Source organism: Anas platyrhynchos, chromosome 4 (genome assembly GCF_047663525.1).
Source record: "Anas platyrhynchos isolate ZD024472 breed Pekin duck chromosome 4, IASCAAS_PekinDuck_T2T, whole genome shotgun sequence".
NCBI classification, from domain to species: Eukaryota; Metazoa; Chordata; class Aves; order Anseriformes; family Anatidae; genus Anas; species Anas platyrhynchos.
The window spans coordinates 49,629,484-49,652,085 of NC_092590.1; the positions used below are offsets into that span (position 1 = coordinate 49,629,484).

At 39.1% G+C, this 22,602-nt stretch overlaps 2 protein-coding genes across 4 annotated transcripts in view; one reads left to right on the top strand and one right to left on the bottom strand.

Moving 5' to 3' along the window:
• The window catches only part of PAQR3 (progestin and adipoQ receptor family member 3), a 29,000-nt gene extending 12,262 nt beyond the window's left edge, over positions 1-16,738 (top strand). The window contains exon 7 of the mRNA XM_072037569.1: positions 16,362-16,738. The gene's annotated coding sequence lies outside the window, so the exon portion shown is untranslated. The remainder of the gene's footprint in view (positions 1-16,361) is intronic.
• Positions 1-22,602, bottom strand: part of BMP2K (BMP2 inducible kinase) — a 103,547-nt gene that overhangs the window by 5,861 nt on the left and 75,084 nt on the right. For 2 of the 3 annotated variants that reach the window (XM_005012757.6, XM_027456992.3), the window contains exons 11-15: positions 20,778-20,956; positions 19,661-19,756; positions 18,856-19,043; positions 16,769-16,926; positions 12,392-12,505 (exon numbers count right to left, since the gene is read on the bottom strand). In XM_005012757.6, the coding sequence (XP_005012814.2) occupies positions 12,392-12,505; positions 16,769-16,926; positions 18,856-19,043; positions 19,661-19,756; positions 20,778-20,956 (735 nt within the window). The remainder of the gene's footprint in view (positions 1-12,391; positions 12,506-16,768; positions 16,927-18,855; positions 19,044-19,660; positions 19,757-20,777; positions 20,957-22,602) is intronic. The other variant, XM_027456994.3, reaches the window with a different exon arrangement.

Genomic DNA, 22,602 nt, shown 5'->3' on the forward strand with positions numbered 1-22,602 from the left:
AACATGAACATAAAAACATAAAGAAACAGCATGGGTGGCTCCATGCTGCTGTCCTGCTGGTGCAATTTCTGTGCCAGCAAACACACCTTGCTGGCAATCATGTCCCTTCTTAATGCTGCCTTTTGAAAAGGTTCTCCAAGACCGACCCGCTGTCCTAAGGCTCATACCACTCAGCCAGATATGTGGAAAAATACTGATGTACCCAATACAGTTTCGAATGGGAAACAAGTGCGTGACATTCTGTTAGTTTTCAGCCTTTCCTCTCCCAAGCTTTCATTGCACTGGACAGTCCTACCCAACATCTCCAAGATAATTATCTTTATATATGGCCTATGAAAATGAGCAATTGGGTGACAAAATAAGCTTGTACATGTTCCACCTGTAGGGAAGACTTCATGAGGTCACCACTTCTCTGTCCTGCCCTCATGGTACCAACACCTTACAAGAACTTAACAAGCAGGACTTGGAACCTGCCAACAGCTACAATAAAGCCATGGGCTCTGTTCTTTTTCTTTTCCTCAGTAGTACGTTTTGAGGCATATGAGGAGAAAATGGACAAGACATCAGTATCTATAGGGAAAGAGAATCATAGAATCAACTAGGTTGGAAAATACCTCTAAAATGATCTGGCCCATCCTTTAACCTGGCACTGCCAAGTCTACCATTACACCATGTCACCAAGCACCACACCTACACATTTTTTGAAGACCTCCATTCATGATGATTCAACGCAAATAGCAAAGCAATCAACAGCATAACAATGAAGAAATAGAAATGAAGGGACAAATACATTTTCCAGCATTTCTGAACTTGAAATAACCCCCTCACACACCCCAATCCTTGAGTTATAACTGTGATTTGGACTCTTAAATCCCACTGAAAATTAAGCTAGATTGTCATGGCCATTTGTGCATTTGAAGAGGTGTCTCCAGGTGCTTTCTCTGTGTGTCAGCAGAAACAGCCTCTCCCTATTAGGGTCTTTCCCATGATTTATGCCAACAGAATTTGAAATTGTGAAATGCATCGTGAAAGCAACATTGGAGGCTTTTACAAGTTTTGTTTCATTTTGTTTTTAAGCAATACTTGCTTGGTGTTTAAAATCTATGCTTTGAGCATATCTTTCAGTCCCTTCTAACTTCTAGAGCAGCAATTCAGGCAAAAATAAATATCTAGTTGGCTTAAGTTTCACAAAAGTGTTTTCTTGTTTGTTTGCAACTAAGATCAATCAGCTCAGTTTCTCCCCAGCAATGGAATCTATTTATTCATTTTGTTCTGACATCTTCATCCCTGATATTTACTAACAACTAGAGCTAAGAGGACTCTTTCATGGGGCAGTTAGCTTTGAAATACTGGGAGCAGCAAAAACTTTGTCAGTACACTAAACAGATGCCAACAGCACACAGACTAGGTAAGCTTGCCTAGTGCCACTAGTATGGCACTCATCACACATGCAAAACAAGTTTCACTCTGTGATGAAGCCATGCTGCTGCACGGAGAGGTTTTCATGAGCATAAGTGATTTTCAGAAGTCTATTGGAAGAGAATGAGTAGGAGGCAAAGCCGTTTCAGCTGGGCAAAGTTTATTTTTGCTCTTGAGACGTCCTCTTCTCTCCACCAGATCACACCACAGACAAGTAGGTTTGAAAATACCTGACTGAAGACGTAACACTAAGAACAGCAATGCTAATTCACTTCTTTGTGCACAGAGTAACTACCTCAAACTGGAATGCAATACTTTGAAGTGAGGCTGTATTACAATCAGACGAAGTATTATGTGGGTACCAGCCTTCAGATGGGGATTAGAACAATGGCAAAACCCAGTTCCTATTCAATAAGCTACCACAGCTGTGCAGCTTTGTGTCTGCTTTTAATTAAGGAATGACAAATGCAGTGGCAATACTGCCTGTATCACAAGACATCTCTCTTCCCCAGTTCACCTACCTTCATACTTACATTGTACCTGACTTCAGGCTTTTGAATTTGTAGAGGTTTGCTTGTCAGTGACCAAACCTCTCAATGCCATGAGACAAAACTGTAGCATGCTGCAGGATGTTGGTTTGGCATCCAAGAGCAAACACAGCGTGTTGGAGTCTGCTTGTAAGCTTGCAGAGCAGAGAGAACGTTCCTCTCGCTCCTTCATGAGTTAATATCAGCCAGCACAATCCTTCTGAGGTCCATGAAGACAGTGCCAACAATTCCTTTTCAGTAGTGGGATTGCTTTAGAGGAACGTTAGGTGACACTGCTTATCAATTCCACAACAGAGCCGCTGCTCAGACCAACCCATGTGCAGTCCGTGTGCTGCAACTGACGCTGGGCACACACACCCAGAGCTTCTTTTTACTTGACCCTAGTGTAGGGCTACCTCTCCTGCATGCAAAGCACTCCCAGCCCTCGGAACAGAGCTGGACTCTTAACTGCTAAAGAGCAGGTATTCAGCAAGCCCTCCAACACATCTCCCACCGCGCTGGGAAGTTATCCCTAAACCAGGCACGGCTCAGGGGAGCACGTGATTGTATGCAGACACACAAGAAAGGTATTATACAGTCAGAACCGCCTAACGTGCATATATTGTTGCTTCAAGCTATTTCTGACAACTAAGTAACCCACGTTGTGTAAGGGAAATACTACCCACGTTGCACTTTGTGGAACCTGAGAAGTTTCCTTTATAACTTCAAGACAAGACATTTATCCTACTCAAAGGTATTTTTGTTGCTACACTCTGTTGCCACACAGTGGGAAAGAAGTTGAGTTCTCAGACTATCGCTTTTGAGGTTTTATGACAAATGAGGCTTTCAATATGCCCTGTGAACACTCTAGGAGGACCCTCTTTAACATTTCAGCTCATAGTCAAGTGTAGGAAAGATGCCCATATGTTGACAGCATTTTAAACTTGGAAGCAACATGTTCAGTTCAGAGGTAGCTCTTATCAAATCAAACAATGAAGAAGTATGTTACTTCTCACATTCCTGTGCAGGAATTAAACTGCTTCATGATGCAGAACTCGAAGAGAGCTGGTGGATGCAAAGAAAAGTGGGTTTGCAGAAGCAGCAGATGAAGCAGGAAGCATCACATCCAGCTGGAATCCCCTCAGAAGGGTTATAATGTCTCCTATGTAGAGATAATACCCATCTACTTAGAAGACATTCTCCACCTCACCTGTCACTGTCTACTTCCAAGACTAGCCTTAACTGCACATGCATTTCTCCAGGACAGACAAATCCTCTCTTAAACTTCAATTTCATAAAGTCTTCAGCCTTCAAGAACCACACGCAGTTGTGCTACTAGCAGCAGGTACAGCCACCTGTAGAAGAACGCAACAACGCCTTCGTGTTCTGCATTCATCTTGCTCCCACAAGTATTTAGTATTATCATTTATTCTAAAAAATGTTTTTTAGAGAGAAAAAGCCTATATAAGATCCTCAGCTCTTATGAGAAACAGGTTTTCCCCAACTGCCAAAACTCATCCAAAACATTACTTACGTAACCTCACTTACACATTACAGAAAACAATAGAAACAAACAAGTCTAACACCTACTTGGGACAATCTCTACTGCTTTGTGGGTAGGAAAATGTCAGATATAAATTTAACCATCTCTCGTCTACCCAATTCAGTCATAATCCATTTGACCCCTGTTCCCTCAGCACTTCCAGGTTTGGTCCAACATACTGACTGTATTTGATAAAGCCACATGCAATTTTGGAGGCTGTTTAGCTCTTGGAGCTAAAAAAGCATTCTGCTCCATCAATTTATATACCTTTTTTTTTTTTTTTCTGGTGATCCAAATAAACGTTCATATAATGCACCAAGATAAATTCAAACATCAAAGAAGGACTTCACTGACAACCAGCTTATGCTTGCCTGAAGGCCATAGCAAGTTGAATTTACCTATGAAGATGCACATACCCCACTAAGCAGCCTGAACTAATAAGACACTGGGCACCATGAACACAGGACACTGGACACTGCGTGCTTGGTACAAACTTCTTATGTCTCTAGCATCAATCCTGGGAACAAGGGATGTTCCTCATGAAAGCTGTTAGTAACAAGCTCCATGCACATTGAACTAGGTTCCTGGCCTTCTAAGCTAATGAAAAGTAACGCTTCCCATTTAGCATTTATTTTTGTTTAAAAAATGCTGCAGTTTCATCAACTCAGTATGTTCTTAGGATTGAAAAAGCTGAGGGATGGACGTATGCACCACTTCTTCCTCAAAAATAATTCAACCATCTTATTATCTCTTGTTCTTGTAAAACAAAAAGCAATCACATTTCAGGCCATTTCTTCTTTCACAGGGAAATCAGCGTACAACTTCCAAGCCAAGTAAGGTTCTCTCTTCCTAAGCTTAAATTTAGACCGGAACATTAAGTTTTAGAAGGTAAATTTCTTCCTTTTTTGAGAAGAAATTAATAGCCATTTTCTTCATTCAGCAGCCATTTTGCTCATTTGCAATTGCACCCAAACTCACAATAGGAGTTTGCAGTAATGTATTTCATGTATGGATTTAAAAACAAGCTGACCAAAATGACTAAAAACATCAGGTGATTAGGGGCTGTGAGCTGTTTCTTGTTTGCTTCTGGTGTCAGATTGCTTCTTATCTACTGTAATTTTAAATGCTACATATTTGCTTTACCACTAAATTAGAATCTGGATTATTTGGCTGCTTGCTCTAGATTTCCCAAAGGTACAGCCTTCACGTTGCGCTGTAAAACCCTCTATCTCCCAAATCCCGCTGTTGTCAGTACTTACTGGAACACTAATGTTAACATAAATGCAATTAGATTTAAAAGGGGGAAAAAAATGAAATATTTCTAGGCTAGATAGCAGCAGCATGTACACAAAAAAAACTTAATGTTTGTGAATATCTATGTGAGTTTACACTCTATGCTTAGACCTTTACAGATAATTTACATATGCTGAACACTGTTTAAAAAGTAAAGGGTTTTGGGACAAGAAGGGAACACACAATGGATCTTGCAAAAAGGATTTAAATATTATTTCTTAATTGTTGCCACAGTCACACTCGCTGGAAGACAAACTGCAGAAGGACATCAGCAGGACAGAAGAGATGATACCAACAGCTGCTGACATGCTGCACAAATAATTTAAGTCACACTTGTCAGGCTCTCAGCACACCCACCTCTCCAGACAAAACATATATCAGACAGGACTCAACAATGCGTGATCAGACATGGAAAACAGTTTCACAAACCATATTCCATGCGCTGGTACCAATATAGGAAGCATTACAGCATCTGTCAGTAGGCACACTCAGAACTGTTACTCTTGCTGACAATATCCAGGTGACTTTGGGAGTCAACCTAGTCTTCAGGGAATCTATGTTAGCATCCTAAATCTCCTTCTTGAATCTAACAACTACAACCCCTAGAAGTGGGATGAAGTCAGGAACAATTCGTTGAGGGACTGCACTTTCTTGAAACTCCCTTGATAAGCGAATATAAGCAAAGTTCAGTTAAGTATAGAGACGCTGCCTGCTCACAGTGTATGAAGTCCACATCTTGCTTGCATACTTCCAACTCCAAATCGCTCAAGTGAAACGGTAAGCACATTACTTCCAGACAGATGCAGAGACATCATGGAAGGTGTTTATAGAACTAGCAGCAGTATTGGAGTCTCTAATATTGATTAGTTTCAACATTTGCTATCTGTCCTGGCACTAGCCAGCTTTGTGGCCCCTTGTTTTTTGTAAGGGCACTAGGGCTCAGGCACCGTGCACTGCCTGCAGCATCAATGTCCTTGTTGAGCCATCTTAGGAACGGAGAAGCACAAAGGAAAAGGAAGCGCAAGCCTGCGCTTATACAAATCCACCGGCCCGCTTAAGAAAACTCCTTAGAAATCCTTTCCAGTTGTACCACCATCACAGCGACAGGCAATTAATTACTTGCCTGGTAGCTCATCAGCTTGACACCCCTCATTTCAAGGCCAACAACCTCTGAACAGGCTTTCTCCCTTTCTAGGTCTTAAACCCTGAAGTTCCTCACGTCCACCTTCTCTCTCCTCCCAGCAGGCATCAATGTTAATGCTTTATCACAGCAAGACACTTAATGCATTTTGTACAGAAACAAAACAGGCAAACAGACAGTGACTTTTACAGGGATTAGCAATGCACACGCTACAGTCACAGCACAACATTATTAAAAGTTTCAGGATCAGCACCTATGACCCTACGTGCACAGCCTGAGCAAGAAAGCAAGTAGCATATGTCAAGTGACACTCCTAGCTGCAGCTCCTCCTACTACAGGCTTTTCAAGAAAAGCTTTGGAAAGCTTTTCAAGAAAAAGTTGTGAAATATTTCATAAGCGGTGACCTGACTGCTCCCACATTTATGTTTTTCAGGAAACAGCCAGTATCTTGCTTTCTTCTTCATTTTGTATCAAGGTGATGTAAATCAACAGAGCCACCTGCTCCATGCAGGCTTCAGTTTAAGACACTGCTCTTACACCTCTTCTAGACTGATGCAGCCAAAATTAGAAAATGGTTCTGCACGTGCTCTCATCTGCAGTGTCTGTGGCTTACTCCCAGTGACAGAGAGAAAATGGCAGCAGATTGATGTCAAAACCAGACCAAAGGAACAAAAACATCTTCCATATAGCTGTCAGCTTTAAACCTAGCATGGGAATGATTTTGTTCTAGTGTTTTCAACAGCATTTCAAAATCTTTCACTCCTCAGGAAGTTAGTAAACTAAATAAATACTAAAAGCACTACAAGTAGAAACTTATTGTGCCAAAATGGAAAAATTCCCCTGTTAATGACAAGTTAATGCTCTGGTCAAATAGATACCAAAAATTAAGTGTTCCGTCATGTTGATTTCATGCAATCTTCTCAAACTGAACTGCTGCAAAGACTGTTCAGATGAATATTTATAGAAAAGCTGAAAAATGTGGAGTAACATCTGTTTGTAATGTACTGTTCAGATTACTACACTTCTAATCAGGTTTGCATCTTGTAGGAGACAATTGTTCTTCGCTCAAATGCAAGCCAGGTGGAACATCTTTAATCATATAAGAAGATCCCAATCTTCAAGGAAATTTTCTGTTCTGATGTTCTTTTTCTAGACATCCGATTATAAGAGGATGAATTCCCTGTAACAACTGAAGTAATTACATGCCTTCTGCTGGTTCATCATTTTAGGGTATTGCAGGAGTGGCAAAAGAGTGGGGCATAAGGGCTTTAAGCTTTCTTTGAATTGGTAACATACTGCCGCCATCATTCCAGAGCAATTTGCCACATGTCAGGCCCAAGGATTACCCACGCGCTGCAACTAAATCTGCACTACTTCTTTGACAACAGCCAGAGCAGCAGCTGCTGAATACTGTAATGGATTTGCACCGCTTACCACCTTTATTTTCAAGAACAACAACAAAAAAGAATAAAACACTTCTGCCTAGCATCTCTTGCTTAGAAATTCTTTTGAATACTTGCACAGTCTGTGTGTTGAAGCACGTAGAGAAAAAAAGGGTGACCGTGACTGTTCGAAGATCTGACTAGAAAAAAATAAATCAGTGAAGCATTTTGGAGAGGAAAAAGCACACCACTGGCACAGACTGCACATACCATTTATTTTTGCCAAGCGTGAATTATTTCAAGCTCCTTTGAAAGTCTTATCAGGAAAAGACATCTGAAGATGATCTTGATACAGGGAAGCACCCTGAATGTGCACTCCGCAAATATTAACCATGTCCAAAAGCCGTACTGAGGAAAGGTTATGCAGTAAAACATCCGTATTTTCAGGAAGTAAAAAAACCGATATGAACCAATTTTAATTGTCAAGTCAACCAAATCTGGAGGACTGCACAAATGCCCAGGCTTGTGCATCTTTAAACACAATTCAAGCATATCAGTTGCCCAAGAAGCGTTAACTGATGACATGAGCTCTTCAGTGTTGTACAGGAAGCTGATACAAGTTACTTGTGTACTCATGGTTGGTATTTCGTGCTAAATGACAGCATGTTGTGCCTCATTTAAGCTCCAGACTGCACCATAGTCCAATGGCTCCAAGGCTATGGTATATGAATTCCTTGTGGTTTGAAACCTCGTTAGAAGCAGTATACAAAATAAGTAACCAAATGAGTAGTCTCTGGCAATTCTTTGTGCTGGAAGAATGCACTTCCTTGATGCAAAGCAGTGCACAGTAATCATCAGCTACTGCTGCGGAGTCCATTCAGTGACACGTCCAGAACTCCAGACTGCTTCCATCATACTGCTATTAGTGTGCAGTTAGCCCATTTTCTGCCTGATCCATATAGCTGTGACTATGCGAGTTACATACCACACCACGAAATTTCTCTTATTCCAAGACATATACCATAACAACCACATTAATGAGTCTTTGAGTGCAGAGAATCTGGAAGTAAAAAGGAAGACACAGAACCACGCCTCCTTTTATTCCTGGTCTCTGCACAGTGAACACCCATGCAGTGACTGGAAAGGGATTGCCTATATATGTTTGAAGAAACAATAGTTAGTTCATCAAGAACCACCACGTATATAGCACAAAAGATGAGCTTTACAGATACTCGGTAGGACAATTAAACAAACCAGAACTGGAGCTTTATCCTAGTAAGAGAAGCCAACTCACTGAGGTTCTCCACTGGAGCAAAGCACTTAGTAGATGGCTTCAGGTCCACCACACTGGGGTGGAAATCCCAGTCAAGGTTTTCCAACTTCTCCACTCCTTACACAGTTCACCAGCATCACAGCATCATTTTGAGAGTTAACTTCAAATATTTTATTACTTTTGTGAATTCCAGTATTAAACTGAGGGAAGCAAAAGGCAAGGCAATTTAGCCCATTCTAATCCCAGAAAGAATTAGCACAGCAAACCATACCGTGTTCAATACATTTGCTTCTTAGAATTTGGTAACTGCAGTAAAGTTACATCTGTTCTGAGTTTCAGAAACGCTCAAGATGTTGATAAAAGACATGACAAGAGATGCTTAACACACGTGTGAACCAAGTTTCCATTCCAAAATGCTGACTACATGACCCAGTTTTTCCACTGCAACCATCCATTGATTCAGGCAGTATATTCAGGAACTGTAATCTGTTTTCCACATGCTAGGTGTCTGTCCTAACCGACTACTCAGTGGCTATTCAGCTGTGCTTCCTCCCTCTCTTTTTAGTAAAATACTTGCAAAGTTTGTTTTGTTTCAGATTGAGTGGTGGAATTCCTTCTCAACATTTTCTACTCCATTCACCTCAAGCTCTAAGTAATTTCACTGAGCAATAAAATAGATTGTACAACAACTTTACACGTGGTACTTCCAAAAACACTTTTAATGGGACAGAAACCAAGTGTGTATAACACTAAGTGCTCCTACACCACTTTCTTATCAGCCACAATAGAAGGAACCCATCGTGTTTTGGCTAATTTCAGTATCTGTATAGCCTGCCAAGTGACGCACGTGCTGTTGCTGCCTGTCCATTCCCACCTGAAAAGAATAAGCAGAGGAGCTCTGAGAGACAAGCAGCGTGAGACCATCCACATCCAGGTTCTCCTTCCCGGTGATCCTTGCAGCAGCAGCAGCCTTAAGTCCACTCCCAGCTCCCCAGGGAAAATCCCAGGGACTCACCACTCACAATGCTGCACAGTCTTTTCCAGGTGAGGTGATCAAAGTTTTAACGTTTTAGCCTCTGTACCACCGTTAGCCTTGCATCACCTTCCCAGACACATGTAGATGATAGCACTTGGCTGGAATACCAGCACCTCATATTAAGTTGTTAAGTCAGATGATGATACATAACCTTTGGCTTCTTTGCAGCTATCTCATAGCAAATAATAGAGATTTAGTCAAATACTTCTTTCAGAAAATCTGTAAGCTTCCAAAACACAGAAAATTGTCTGGGTCATTCTACCCAGCTACAGTCCACATACAGTAACTTATATGAACCTGAGACCGATGTCACAACAACAAGAAAAAAGCAGAAACAGACCACAATTACAACCCAAAGATTAATAGAATAGAACACGTCTCCAATAGCAACTCTCGCTGCTTAATGAAGTCAAATTTTTACTTTGTTTTTAATTTTAAATAACCTGTACTGGTAACATTAACATTCCATCTTATCACAGATCAAAAAGTCAAGTCAGTAGTCAAATCTGGGTGAATAGTGATAAAACACTCCTTATTTGCACTGTAGACACATTACAAAAATAAATGAAACTTTTTCTCTAAATAGATAAAGCCAGCTTCTTCCCCAAATATTGAGGAAGTGTTTGAGATATTAATCATGTTTCACTTCCTACTCAGTCACCCTCCCTGTGACTCCCTGAATGAGATACTCATGAAGATTCTCTCTTAGTTAAATCTCTTATAATAACAGAACAAGACAGAAAAATAACATTTTACAGCAATGGTAAGAACAAGAGAACATACAAATAATAAGATTGTTTGTCATTTCTTTTCTAGAAAACACCCACCTAGAAAGAAAATATATCTAAGCCAACATCATTCTTCTTTCCTTAAGTGGCTTACAACATGTGCTTTAAAGACACTTTCAAGAACAATTCTGTGTGGAGTTCTACAATTTAGTTTGTAGAAGACATTTTCAGATTTAAACACCTATCAGATCACATTTGTTGGCTAAGCATAATTCACTGTTAACACTGAATTAAGAACACCTTCCTTGAAATCAAGCCCGTATGTACTCTAGTTTAAATCCCAGCTCTGAGCCAGTAGACAAAAGCTACTGAAAAACAAGGATTTTTTTTGTTCCCTTTTGTTTGTTTGTAACAATCATGCATATCAGTTCCAAACCAACTCCAGATTTCTCAAGCAGTGTGTTTTTAGTCCATGACTGAACTTTTGCATTGTTTTGCATGTCAAGAATTAAAGCTCAGATTAAATTTAACCAAGGCAAATTCACATGACATATCAATGCCATTCATTGAAGTCTAAGCTGCATTGTAAGTACCTTCAAAACAGCAACAATTAGATTTCAAAGGCCAAAGGTGAGAAAATAAATAAAAGTAACTCCTATGCATGTGGTTATCAGCGTGTAGAAGAGCAGGCATCTGATAGTTGCCATTGAAAGTTAAAGGTAACTATTATTGTTTATTTGGCATGTAAATTTAGGCTCACCCATAAAACAAACCAACCTCTTCCATTAAGACTGTAGGGTAAATGCTTCCAAACTGGCAACTATTGGCAGAGCAAGTTCTCTTCACTTCAGAACTGCTTTCAAATTGTATTAAAATACTGCACTCTAACAAGATGACACAAAACCACCTTGTCCTCACTGAGTGAGCAGAATGAAGAGAAACTAAGAAAACAGCAATAGACTTAATAGAATTAATTGTTCCTGAATTAAGAATTAAATCTTTCTGACAACAGGAGCAGATACCAATACAGAGACTTGGTGGTTTTTATCCCCTGAACAAACTGCCTTCTACAATACAAAAGCATTACCCTGTTAATTCTTCACCATGTATAGTACAAGAGCATTTGTGAGCAATAAACCCTAGCAGATGATCTTTAAGAATGCAAGGTGAAAGCAAAAGTAAACAGCTTCTAACTCAGGTTGACCCCAAAGTGATTTATTTTAAGGCACTTTACGCTTTTGAAATTAGATAAAAACAGGTAACAGTTATATTAAGGCACCTTTATCCCAACACAGTCTCAACACAACATAGGAAAGTGTTTAAGTGGCTCCATAAGCAGCTGAAACTCTTCTGACCATTAATTCTTACACAGGTTTTACTTTGCCTCAGGTATCAAAATTATGATTCAAGTACTGATCAGAAAAATGTTAAAACGTTAAGTTGCAGGATTATGTAGTTTTACTTTCACAATCAATGGTTGCATACAATGTTATTTTTACTGCCATTCAAGGTAAGAAATAGAAATAAAAATAAAACAACTCAACTAAAACACAGTTAATCCCACCCCCTCCAAATTTACATACAACAAGATGGTATTTCCATTGTTTTGACCCAACTTTCTCCAAAAACTATTCAGTTCAGTGCATAAAAAACATACATTCCTAACTTGTCTGGAAAACTGAACTAGTGAAACAGAATTATTTAGAAGTAGGCTATAGGAAATAATCCAAATCTGGTCATAGCAAGTAATTTGCTTTCAGCAGAACTGCTGGATCTACATGAGATTCATACCTCAGTTGTCCAATATATTTTCACTGCCAAGACTACAGTGTCTGTACATTGTTCAAGTACCAGGAATTGGATGCAGAGGTATTTTTTTACTTAGAGGTAATCAACTTAAAAAAAATACTGTTAAAAATCATCTACTGCAATGAGGCAGCCAACGTCTGTGATCTTTCTTTGGTCATTTAACTGGACACACATACTCAACAGATACAGATATAAGCAGACATATAAACATGAGGTAGTGATGTTACAGTTGTAACTTGCCTGGGTGAGAAATGAAAGGAACAGAACCAAAGGGATCTTCGGGAGGATTTTTCTGTGGAGCAGAATGTAGCTCCACATTCTTATCTGAAGATGTTCTCCTGTCCACCAGCCTGTCTGTAAAAAATAAAAATGAAACAGAACAAAAAATAAAATAAAATAAAATAAAAATGGCAGGTGTTATGCCAACATAAAGATATCTACTCTTCAGGGTGAGGGAGCTATATACCTGATTTTTACTTTTTTGTTTTGTTATGTTTTAAAAGATTTTTCACATCTTAAATTCATACTTCTTGACCATTCAGGAAAATTCACTTGCACAAACTTTTGTTTGTTTTTGTTTGTTTGTTTTTTGGTTTGCCTTTTTTTTTTTCTTTTGATAATACCTCTGCCTAACCAGAAGCATGTATTTCCTGACCAAATGCTTAACATGAGGGTATCTTTTACACATTATATGCAGCCTATGTGTTCAGCAATATAAACAACTAGTCCTCTGTACTTTTCAGCCTTTTAAACCAGAATCATTATCCAAATGCAGCTGAGACTGCAGATATGAGAGAGCTATGATCAGGTACCACTTGCCACAGCTGACTCTTCACAAGTTATTTATCCCATGACATCCAATACCATATTTATCCAAGACATACAGCTGTTTCCATTTGAATGACAGGCCCAAAACTGTTCACAGGTCCGTTCTCTGGGGACTGTCTCAAGTACCAGAAGCACATCTGCATGAAGTGCTACAGTTCCTTCAGACTACACATCCTGCAAAGGGCACAGGCCCAGAGCAACATGGGCTTTGCATCCACAGGGGTCTTTGCTAAAGCACTGAGATGGTTTTGGGACTAACAACAATCTTTGTGCAGTGTGAAGCGTACTGGAGTATTTGTTCCTGGTGAGAATGCTAACTGCCCATAGCTCCCAGTTCCACAGAGCACTAAGTGATTACAGGAGCTCCTTCAGTAACAGTCCATAAACCAGACAGTGTATACAGAGACCACAAATTCCATCTTTTGACTACATCAAAGTGCTCCACAATAAGTACTCAGTTCAGAAGTCTTCACGCAACTGCTTATTAATTCATATAGCAATGATCATCTTTTTACTATGGAAATTTTCCCCAAGTCTAAGCAAAGTATTCTGCTCTAAGAGCTAGCTCCCTTTGTAAAGAGAAAGGAATGAATCACCAGAGCAATACCCATCACTAAGCACACCAAACATTAACCTGTTAGAAATACAAAAAAAATCAAATAGCAAAGGTAGCCTGACAAAAACAGTAACATCTTGATCCTTTGACAAGGGCTGTACATATTCCTGTATTATTGGCGTAAGCAACAAATTCAGAAATATTTTGAATTCATGTATAATGAATGCATCAGCTCAACAATACAAGCCAAGCTTTTGCACATGGAAAGAAAGGATTAGCATTCTGAATGCCATACTCAGCACTATGTAACACAACCAAAAAACAGACTTATGCAACACTGTACACGAGTTCAACAGGACAGGACAGCCAGTGGATTTAGTAACAGAAAATAAAACAATTTCTTTACCAAACCCAAATCTTCAATTCTCCTTCGTCCAGATAGCAAAATGATTCACAGTAAACTCAAAAACTGAACACAATTACTTGGCAGTAAAACATCAACTTTCTCTCACAAGAGATAACCTAAATCTAAAGAGAATTGAGCATTGATCCTTAAGACACATTTGAGAAAATTCCAGAAAGTATTACACTGTTAGTTTTATAGCCACAATCTTTAATTGTACAACAAATCTCCCAGTTTCTCATTACTCCAGGTAAATTTGAGTTAGTACAAGTAGCCAAAATTCAGCATAAATATTTTGCAGAAGCAGTTAACACTGCAAGGGAAGCTAGTAAGATCTTTGGCACAACTTCTGTAATACCAAAAAAAAAAAAAAAGGAAGTTAAAAGGACCTTGAAATCTTTTACTTACGTATCTGTGTGCACACAAACACACAGATTAGAACTAACAACCCCACCAGCTCCACTTAACCTCTAACTGAAATCAAGCCAGAAGCCTGAAGACAATCTCCAGCTCCACCTCATTACGTATAAACAAGCCTGCCACCTAGTGTACTATTGGTCAAGTCAACAATAATGATTTTTGACATTTTCTGTATTCCAGTGACTGAAAAGCCCTAGTATTGGTTATTACTGAGCAGAACTATGCTATTATGTTTACTTTCCTCGTAGAGCATTTGAAAGTATATGGTGTATTATCATATCGAGCTCTTGTGTGCACTGATTTATTGTCGCTCAGAGGTGAAGGAAGAGCCAAAAACATGCCTAAATTAGATCTATTCTTTAAAGTGTTTATAGCATTTTAGCACATAGTACAAACATTGGATAAGGGAATTAAAGTAGCAGTTAACTGTCCTATCTGCTACAGATTTAATGGCAGCCGTTAGCAGCATTTAGTTCCAAGTTATTCTTTCTTCTTCTACAAATACAGTCTAACAGTTCATGTCCAGTTCAGCATTTTGGCACAGGGAAAGGAGTTACAAAGGGACTGCACTGTCATGCTCTTAATGTTGGTGAGCCAGCTGAGACTGTTAGGCAAGCAGTGACAGCCAGGACCTCTGGACAGCTTTATGACTATCTTAGCCACCCTCTGCTTTGTGTTTGCATGGTTCTGTATCAGATTCTCATAACCCAACTTAAATACAACGTCAGAAGGCCTAACGATGAGGTGTACAGAATGAAATACACATAGCATAGGTGTTTAAGACTGTCATAAAGCTTCCTCATTGAACAGCTTTATAGGAAGCTTATGAGAGCCTACAAGGAAAAGTAATCATCCCATTCTTAAAGCCATGGACTTAAATAACTCTTTATTATTCTAGACTTCCATTAAAATTTGTAAACAATCACACCGTGTAAAACAGAATAGTCAAATTCCGTTATTTTGTTTCATGTCATCCAACAGTTGATATTTTTCCAGATTACTAGAAGCAGCCTATTCAGCTACACCATGCCAACAATTTCTTATACAGCATCTTCCAGCTTTTCTGTAAAGCCACTTTAAGTATAACCTTGGTTAATATATTCTTCTCTACTTAAATTTGTTCAAAACACATGGCTTAGCCAAACCAAATTCATAAAATTTAACTAAACTATAGTCAGATATCCACCAGTCAGATAAAGATTCTGGAAATGGATAACATTATACTGACCTTTTGATTCAAGCTAACCTACTTCAGATTCAAGGGTTCATCACTTCAAAGTCTTCTAAGGCTTTCTTTGAAATGAGCAAGCCTAACACATCCAATTCTACTACTTTGAAAAATAATTTTGAATCACAAACTTAGACTTGCATAGAATCTTTACTCTTCAGCTAGTATGTTATCCATTTCCTCAAAATGATAGCAAGAATGGTTGTTTTACTGCGGAATGCATATAAGGCTACATCTGCATCTCAAAAATAGGAGTCTTATGAGATCAACACAGGAAACAAGTGGAAACCATCAGCTATCCCTGGAGACAGACACAAATCATAACAATGATGCTCCTTCAGGATGAGTGTGTAACGTGCACATCTCATTCAGCTACATTTAAGCACCCAGAAATCCAAGAAGAAAGAGACTCAACTGAAAGCACCATTTTTTTCCAATTACCTGAAATTCCACTTTACTATCTTTTTAATTGCAATAGACTTGCTGAGAGTATATATGTTTGTTTTGTTTTTTGACATTGTCGCATCTTACAAGTCTTGCAAATAAATCTGATCGTGACAACTAGTTTTAGGAAGAGCATCTAATGAACATGTGTTAAGTAATTAAAAAAAGCAAGTAACTCCAAGTAAAAACCATTGAGATAGCTGACTTCAAGAGAAAAAAGTTTATTCAACTATTGCCATATCAGAACAATAAAGCAGCCCTTACATGTAGCCACTCATCAAAAAGGACATTACAAAACATTAACATAATGTAATAGATCATTTTCTTTCAGGCATTTTCAAAGGACATATCAGACCCACAGAATCTTCTGCTCTCGTGTGCAAGAAAAAAAAGCTGAAGAGGAATGAAGCAAGCAGCCAAACTGTTCTGACAACATACCTCTGCTGTTCAGAGCTTTTTGACAACCAGGGTGACGTAAGCAGTGCTTAAGAGCTAAAATATAGCCATTTCTGCAGTATTTCAGCCAGTAACTACCAGTTATAGACAGTGAGCTCCTATTGCACACATTTTCAAAAAGAGGAAGGAAAGAAGACAGGCCCAACTCTGCCCTCAAATGCTCAGAAAGAATTTTCTGTACACAGACCACAGGCCCTTCGATAAGACAGGTGATGGCACTGCTGAGCAACTACAGAGCCCATATTTACTCTGAAGCAAAATAAGCCTTCAAGCGTCCCTTACTTGATCTTAGCAGGTCAAATTCTCTGTCCAGCAGCTCCTCCTCTGTCAACTTGGAAAAATTGTCCTCTCCAAATGGATTCCAGCCTGACATATCAGGTGGGTTATTGATGCTCTGCTTTGGGTAACTGGTAATTGTCTCAGCATCAGGAATACCTGACCTGTAAAGTCAGTTCATGGAAACAACAAGTAATGTTAAAGGATTGTCTATCTGGGTGAAAATGGATTATATGCTTCATTATGTCGAAATATTATATACAAATAACACACATGCATTAATGGCTTATCTGAAATATATCTGTAAACTAATTAAAGATAAAATGAAACACTTAGAACATGTGGTTTGACTCAATCAATTCTATATGCAAACATTGTACACTTCGTCAATTTAGTAATTGTAACAAAAGCACAGAACCTTTTGTCAGAATGATCTGCAAGACTAAAAACTCTATTTCACCTTGTTCATACCTATACTGTCATAGCAGTCTTGTTTTCTTAAGAAAAAGAATAAAACAGTCTATCAGGTACATTGAAAATTTTTATTTACTCTCCTTATTTGCTCGGATACTAGAAAACCTTTGGTCAGATGCATTTTCCATTTCAAGCAAGTTTTGGCAAATTAAGTCTATCACTTATCCAGTTGTCTGAATTGAACTAGAAAAGCAATCAAATAACAAGTTACTGCCTCTTAAATGGTTCTCCATCTATGCCTAGATGGGCGCTGCAGGCCGCACATGCAGCCAAGCTCCACGAGCAACCATCACTCCAAGGCAAGAGGAAGGGCAAAGGGCTCCCTCCTCTCAGTTCACGTGCTGCCTTCCTACAGGACTACTTGCTCTTTCTACTGAGAGAAGGGCAACACGTAATACATCACAATGCAATGCAACACACGTAGTACATCAAGAGAAAATAAATTGCCCCTTGCTATAAGATAAGCAGTCATATTTTGGGTTAAAAGATCACCCTTAAGCAATGCAAATTGTTGATATCTCTCTAGTCATTGATTTGAAGCTTAATAGCAGCCATAAATCTTTAGTCATACACACATAAGAATACCATTTACTCTGTCCAAAGGCTTGACCAAAGAACGGGTATTAAGTGGCAGATCTGGGCACAGAAGCACAGGCAAATATTCTCTGCTAGGGATTATACTACCTAATTGGTGTGATGAAGCCAAACAATATAGTGTATCAACCCAGCAGGAAAATATTTTGCCTTTTTACTTTCAACACACAGCTAGAAGAGACTAAAAATGACAGCAGCAGGTGAAACATGCAGGTCTCAATATTAACTGAAAATCTGTATCGACAAAGACTGCACTACAGACTGCAGGGTTACCATTAAGTACAAAAGGCTTCTATTTCAAATGCAGTAATAGTAGGCAACTACATGTGCATGTGTCTCTACACACACACTAACCTAGCTCAGAACATCAGTGAAACTAGGCAAGTGTATGATTTTAAGTTATGAAAAAAACTTTTAGTTATTACTTTAACTCCACATATTGCTTCCAGTGAGAATTCATGAGAAAGTCATTTTCCATTATACTTTACTAAACAAGGGTAAATCCACGGGCTCCTTCAAAGGGACATTCTCAGTGATACATTACATCACAGAACAAAGTCAGACCACTGATCAACAGACAGAAGAGTTGAAACCTCTACCAAAACAATCTCAACTATAAAGCCTATCTTAATGCAGTATCCTCCAAATTGGATTGAAGAACAGGAAATGGTAAAATTATGGTTTGAGATAAGTTTCAAATGCCCACTGCCTCATTAAATATATGCTATGAACACCCATACATAGCAAGTTGCTCAGCAGTCAGTTTCCTGGGAAAAGCCCATGGACAAGAAAAAGGAGAAGATAAGGTCTTAAATTAAAGTTCTGTCAGGCTCATCTATTGATGAGTTGAGTGTCCCTGTCTCCTCCCCTACAGTGCCCCAAATATCCATTACCACTAAGCCATTAGTTTTAGCAATTCTTTACTACTGAAACAAGCAATTTGTGCAGAAGGGTAGTAGTGCTTATTACAATCAACAATGTAAGCAATTAGTAATCCTTGGGTACACCTGTGTCAGAATACTTGCCTGTTTGCAGCATAGGGAGAATCTGCCACCATTCCAGCGCGTGCTGGAAGTGATGTAGGGTAGGAGATTAAGGCTGGTGAGAAGTCTTGTGGAGAAGTGATAAATTCAGGAGATTGCGGCTGTTGTGACCGCTGCTGCTGCTGAGCAAGCATCTGCTGCTGTATAAGAGCCTGCTGATACTGCTGCGCCTAAATAAGACAGTCACCACATTACTAAAATTCTCATAAGACAATGCGAAGCTTTTTGCTAACTAATAATACTGGCCTCACAGCCAAATGCACCAACAACTATCGAACTCCAGAAAAGGCTGGTAGCTTCACCAGAAGCAAGAAACCAGTCTGTCCACTAAGTAGATGAAAAGGAATTGCCTTGTGATTTCTTCCTCTTCCAAAATATTGCTTAGCTTTTTATAATTATTGAAAACTACATACATGCACTAAATTAGTTGGACATACCATGTTCTTACAAATAAAGAATCAGTTTCACAACAATTTCTTTCGACTTCTGAAAACATCCTATGCCAGTTAGCTTTCTTGCTCTATGAATACCTTTTATATGTCTAAATTTACACCATGCTGTAGCTGCATCACATAGAGCATGCAACATTTACATTCTCCTGAAAACACTGAGAAAGTAACTAAAAAGACTTCTCTTCTTGAACCATGAGAAGCAATAGTAGCCAAAACATTTTTTGAAGTACTTAAAAGGGGTACTCTCAAACTTGTGTTGTTGGAACTTCACAACAGACTTATAAACTGAACATATATTTGAAAATTGTGCCATCTACATTCCGTTCTTGACATACCATAGCAGGATACTGAGATTGGGAAGGTTGCTGCTGGTACACAGACTGCATCAACAGCTGCTGTTGGACCATCTGCTGGTGCATTGCTTGTTGATACTGTATTTGGAAAGAACAAAATATCATTAGGAAACCACAATCCCCACATTTAGAATATACAGATATTTAGAAGAAGCATTGATTAAAATATCAGCTCTGTGTCTCAACAGTGTTCTTCAGTTAAGACACCACATGACCGGGAATCAGCTTATAACTCTGTCAATACATTTTAATGACTGTGCTTGGAGGCTTTTCCACTATGATTTTTTTTTTCCCAGCTAACACCAGCCTGATTAACAAAAAAAATTACAATACATATTTTGCACTGCCTTTTCCAAGGCAAGCCATTAAACACCCCGACTTCCGTAATTTTCAGTACTATATCTCTTTGGAAAGCAATTCAGCTGTGCTTTTAATAATAGCATGACTCAACAAGAAAAAATAAATACCAAGTGTCTTGGACAGACTCTGAAAATTCCCATCTGATCTAGATGCTGTTTGGTTCTTCTTAAGAGTATTTCTGCTGTGCAACTTAAAACAACTGTACTTGAAAGTAAGCAAGGTGGGCAGTGTTATGATATTTAGTATCCATGAAAAATATTGGTTGACATAACTACAAAAAGGAAGCTCTTCATTGACCAAGAGAAAGCAAAAACAGCTACAAAAGTACTTAGATGGTCTACACACCAGAAGCATACCATCTACCACAAGCACAGCATCATCTACATCACCCCTAATATTTCTTTCAAGCATGTTCATGCATACATGAAACCTTAATTTGGGCCACACAGCGTTGATTCAAAGCAAGCAAGGTTTCTGGGTGAAGCAACAAAAGTGAGACAGCACAAAGAACTCAACTTTCCAGGATAAGCATCACAATGCAAAAGACAAATGTGAAAAGCTAAAAAAAAAAAAAAAAAAAAAAAGAAGTGGCAGGAGCTACAGTCCCTTTCCTTATCCTAGCAGAAAGAAGCCAGGTCACAACAGCAGAAGCATTTAACTAGAGCACAATTAAAAATGCTACTAACAGACAGTAACATGCTGCTCTTTTAGCACAATTTGTAACACATTTGACTTGTACCTGCTGAATATAAGCCTCCTGAACTGAAGGGTGCTGCTGCTGGTGATGTAAATGGTGCAGCTGCTGTAGTCTCCAGTCCCCCTGCTGCAGCTGCTGGAGAACTCTGTTCTGCTGCGGATGATGCTGAGTGGTCCCTTGGGACAGCAAGATCTCTTGCCCATTTCCAGGTCTTGGGGTTCCTGTAATATTAAGACAACACTATTAACATACTGACTTCTGAAATTTAACTAGAGAGTTGCCATGGCAGTTGACCTCTTCATTAACATTTTAAGGTGAAACGTAGCTCCTTTCCTAGTTTGACCGGTGGTACAGTTTGTATATTAAGCAATTCGGTTATCTTCTAATAACTCAAACCACACTTATCTCTTCTGACTCAAAACTGAGACATACCCTTACACTCTATATTCTTAAGACAATTTGATAAATTCATTCTTGAGAGAATGCAATAAAGCCTTTTGCATTTTATATACCTAGAAGTAAAAAGTAAAGTACACAAAATACCCAAACATCAGCTTCATACAGTAGTTGTTCAAATACAGACTGGTGCCCCTTAAAACCTCGTTGTTGTCATTTTTGGTGTTTGGGTTTTTTTTGTTTTTTTTACTAGCTGTTGGGTCACATTTTGTATTACTTAAACAGATCACTGTATGAGCTTCACAATTAAATTATTTTTGCTGCCTTTTAATTAAGCAGTTACTAACACAAATCAATTCATCTTGCATGCTTTATTTATCTTCTGAAGTGCACAATAATCATCTGATACTTGTCATATCAGGAAAAGCTTTCTAAGTTGTATATTATTTGGATCCTATCTAGTAGAAGTTTCTTACACATGGGATGCCAACATTCCCCAGTGGCCTTTTGATTGGAAGCTTTCCCAGCACCATCCCTGAAGCTACTCTTCCATCAATCCCATCTCTGCTTGATAAGGCTAAATCAACAACAGGGCAGTATCTTGTCTTTGGAGGAGTGGCACTGACAAGTAGTGGACTGCCAGCAACGTATAACTCTTGTTAACTTATGTCCTGGTATTCACCGGAATAGAGTTAGCTTTCTTCCTGGTAGCTTGTATGGTGCTGTGTTTGGACTTAGGATGAGAATAATGCTGACCACACACCAGTGTTTTTAGCTGTTACAAAGCAGAGCTTACACTAAGCAAAGGACTTTTCAGCTTCTCATTCCGCCCTGCCAGTGAGGAGGCTGGGGGTGCAGCAGGAGCTGTGAGGAGACAGAACCAGGACAGCTGACCCAAACTGGCCAAGGGGATATTCCGCCATATGGTATTGAGCTGAACAATAAAACTGGAGGGGCTGCTGCTTGTGGGGTGGCTGGGCACCGGTGGTGAACAACTGCGCTGTGCATCACGTGCTTTTTCTATTCTTTTATCATTATGATTACTATTATTATTTTCCTTTCCTGTCCTATTAAACTGTTTTTATCTCAACCCATGAGTTTTTAACCCTTTTCTCCCCATCCCAGTGCAGAGAGGGGGGGAGCAAAAGGCTGTGTGGTGGTTAGCCACCTGCCAGGATAAACCACAACATCTTAGCAGTCAAAACACGTACTGCAGTGCAAAAACACATAAGATAACAGTGCAATTAGGAAAGTACTCAAAATTAAATTAAAGCTACTTCAGTGATTAGTACAGCCCTACCTCTCTTTGAATGAGGTATGGATCCTCAGAAAGGATTTGTTGAAAATGCCACATGATTTTATCTCAATTACGTCTCTGTTGCACCAACAGTACAATGTGAAATGCTCTGGTCAATCATTAGAAGAGTCAAGTTTTTACATGGTGCTAGCCTATCAATATCACCACCATTTT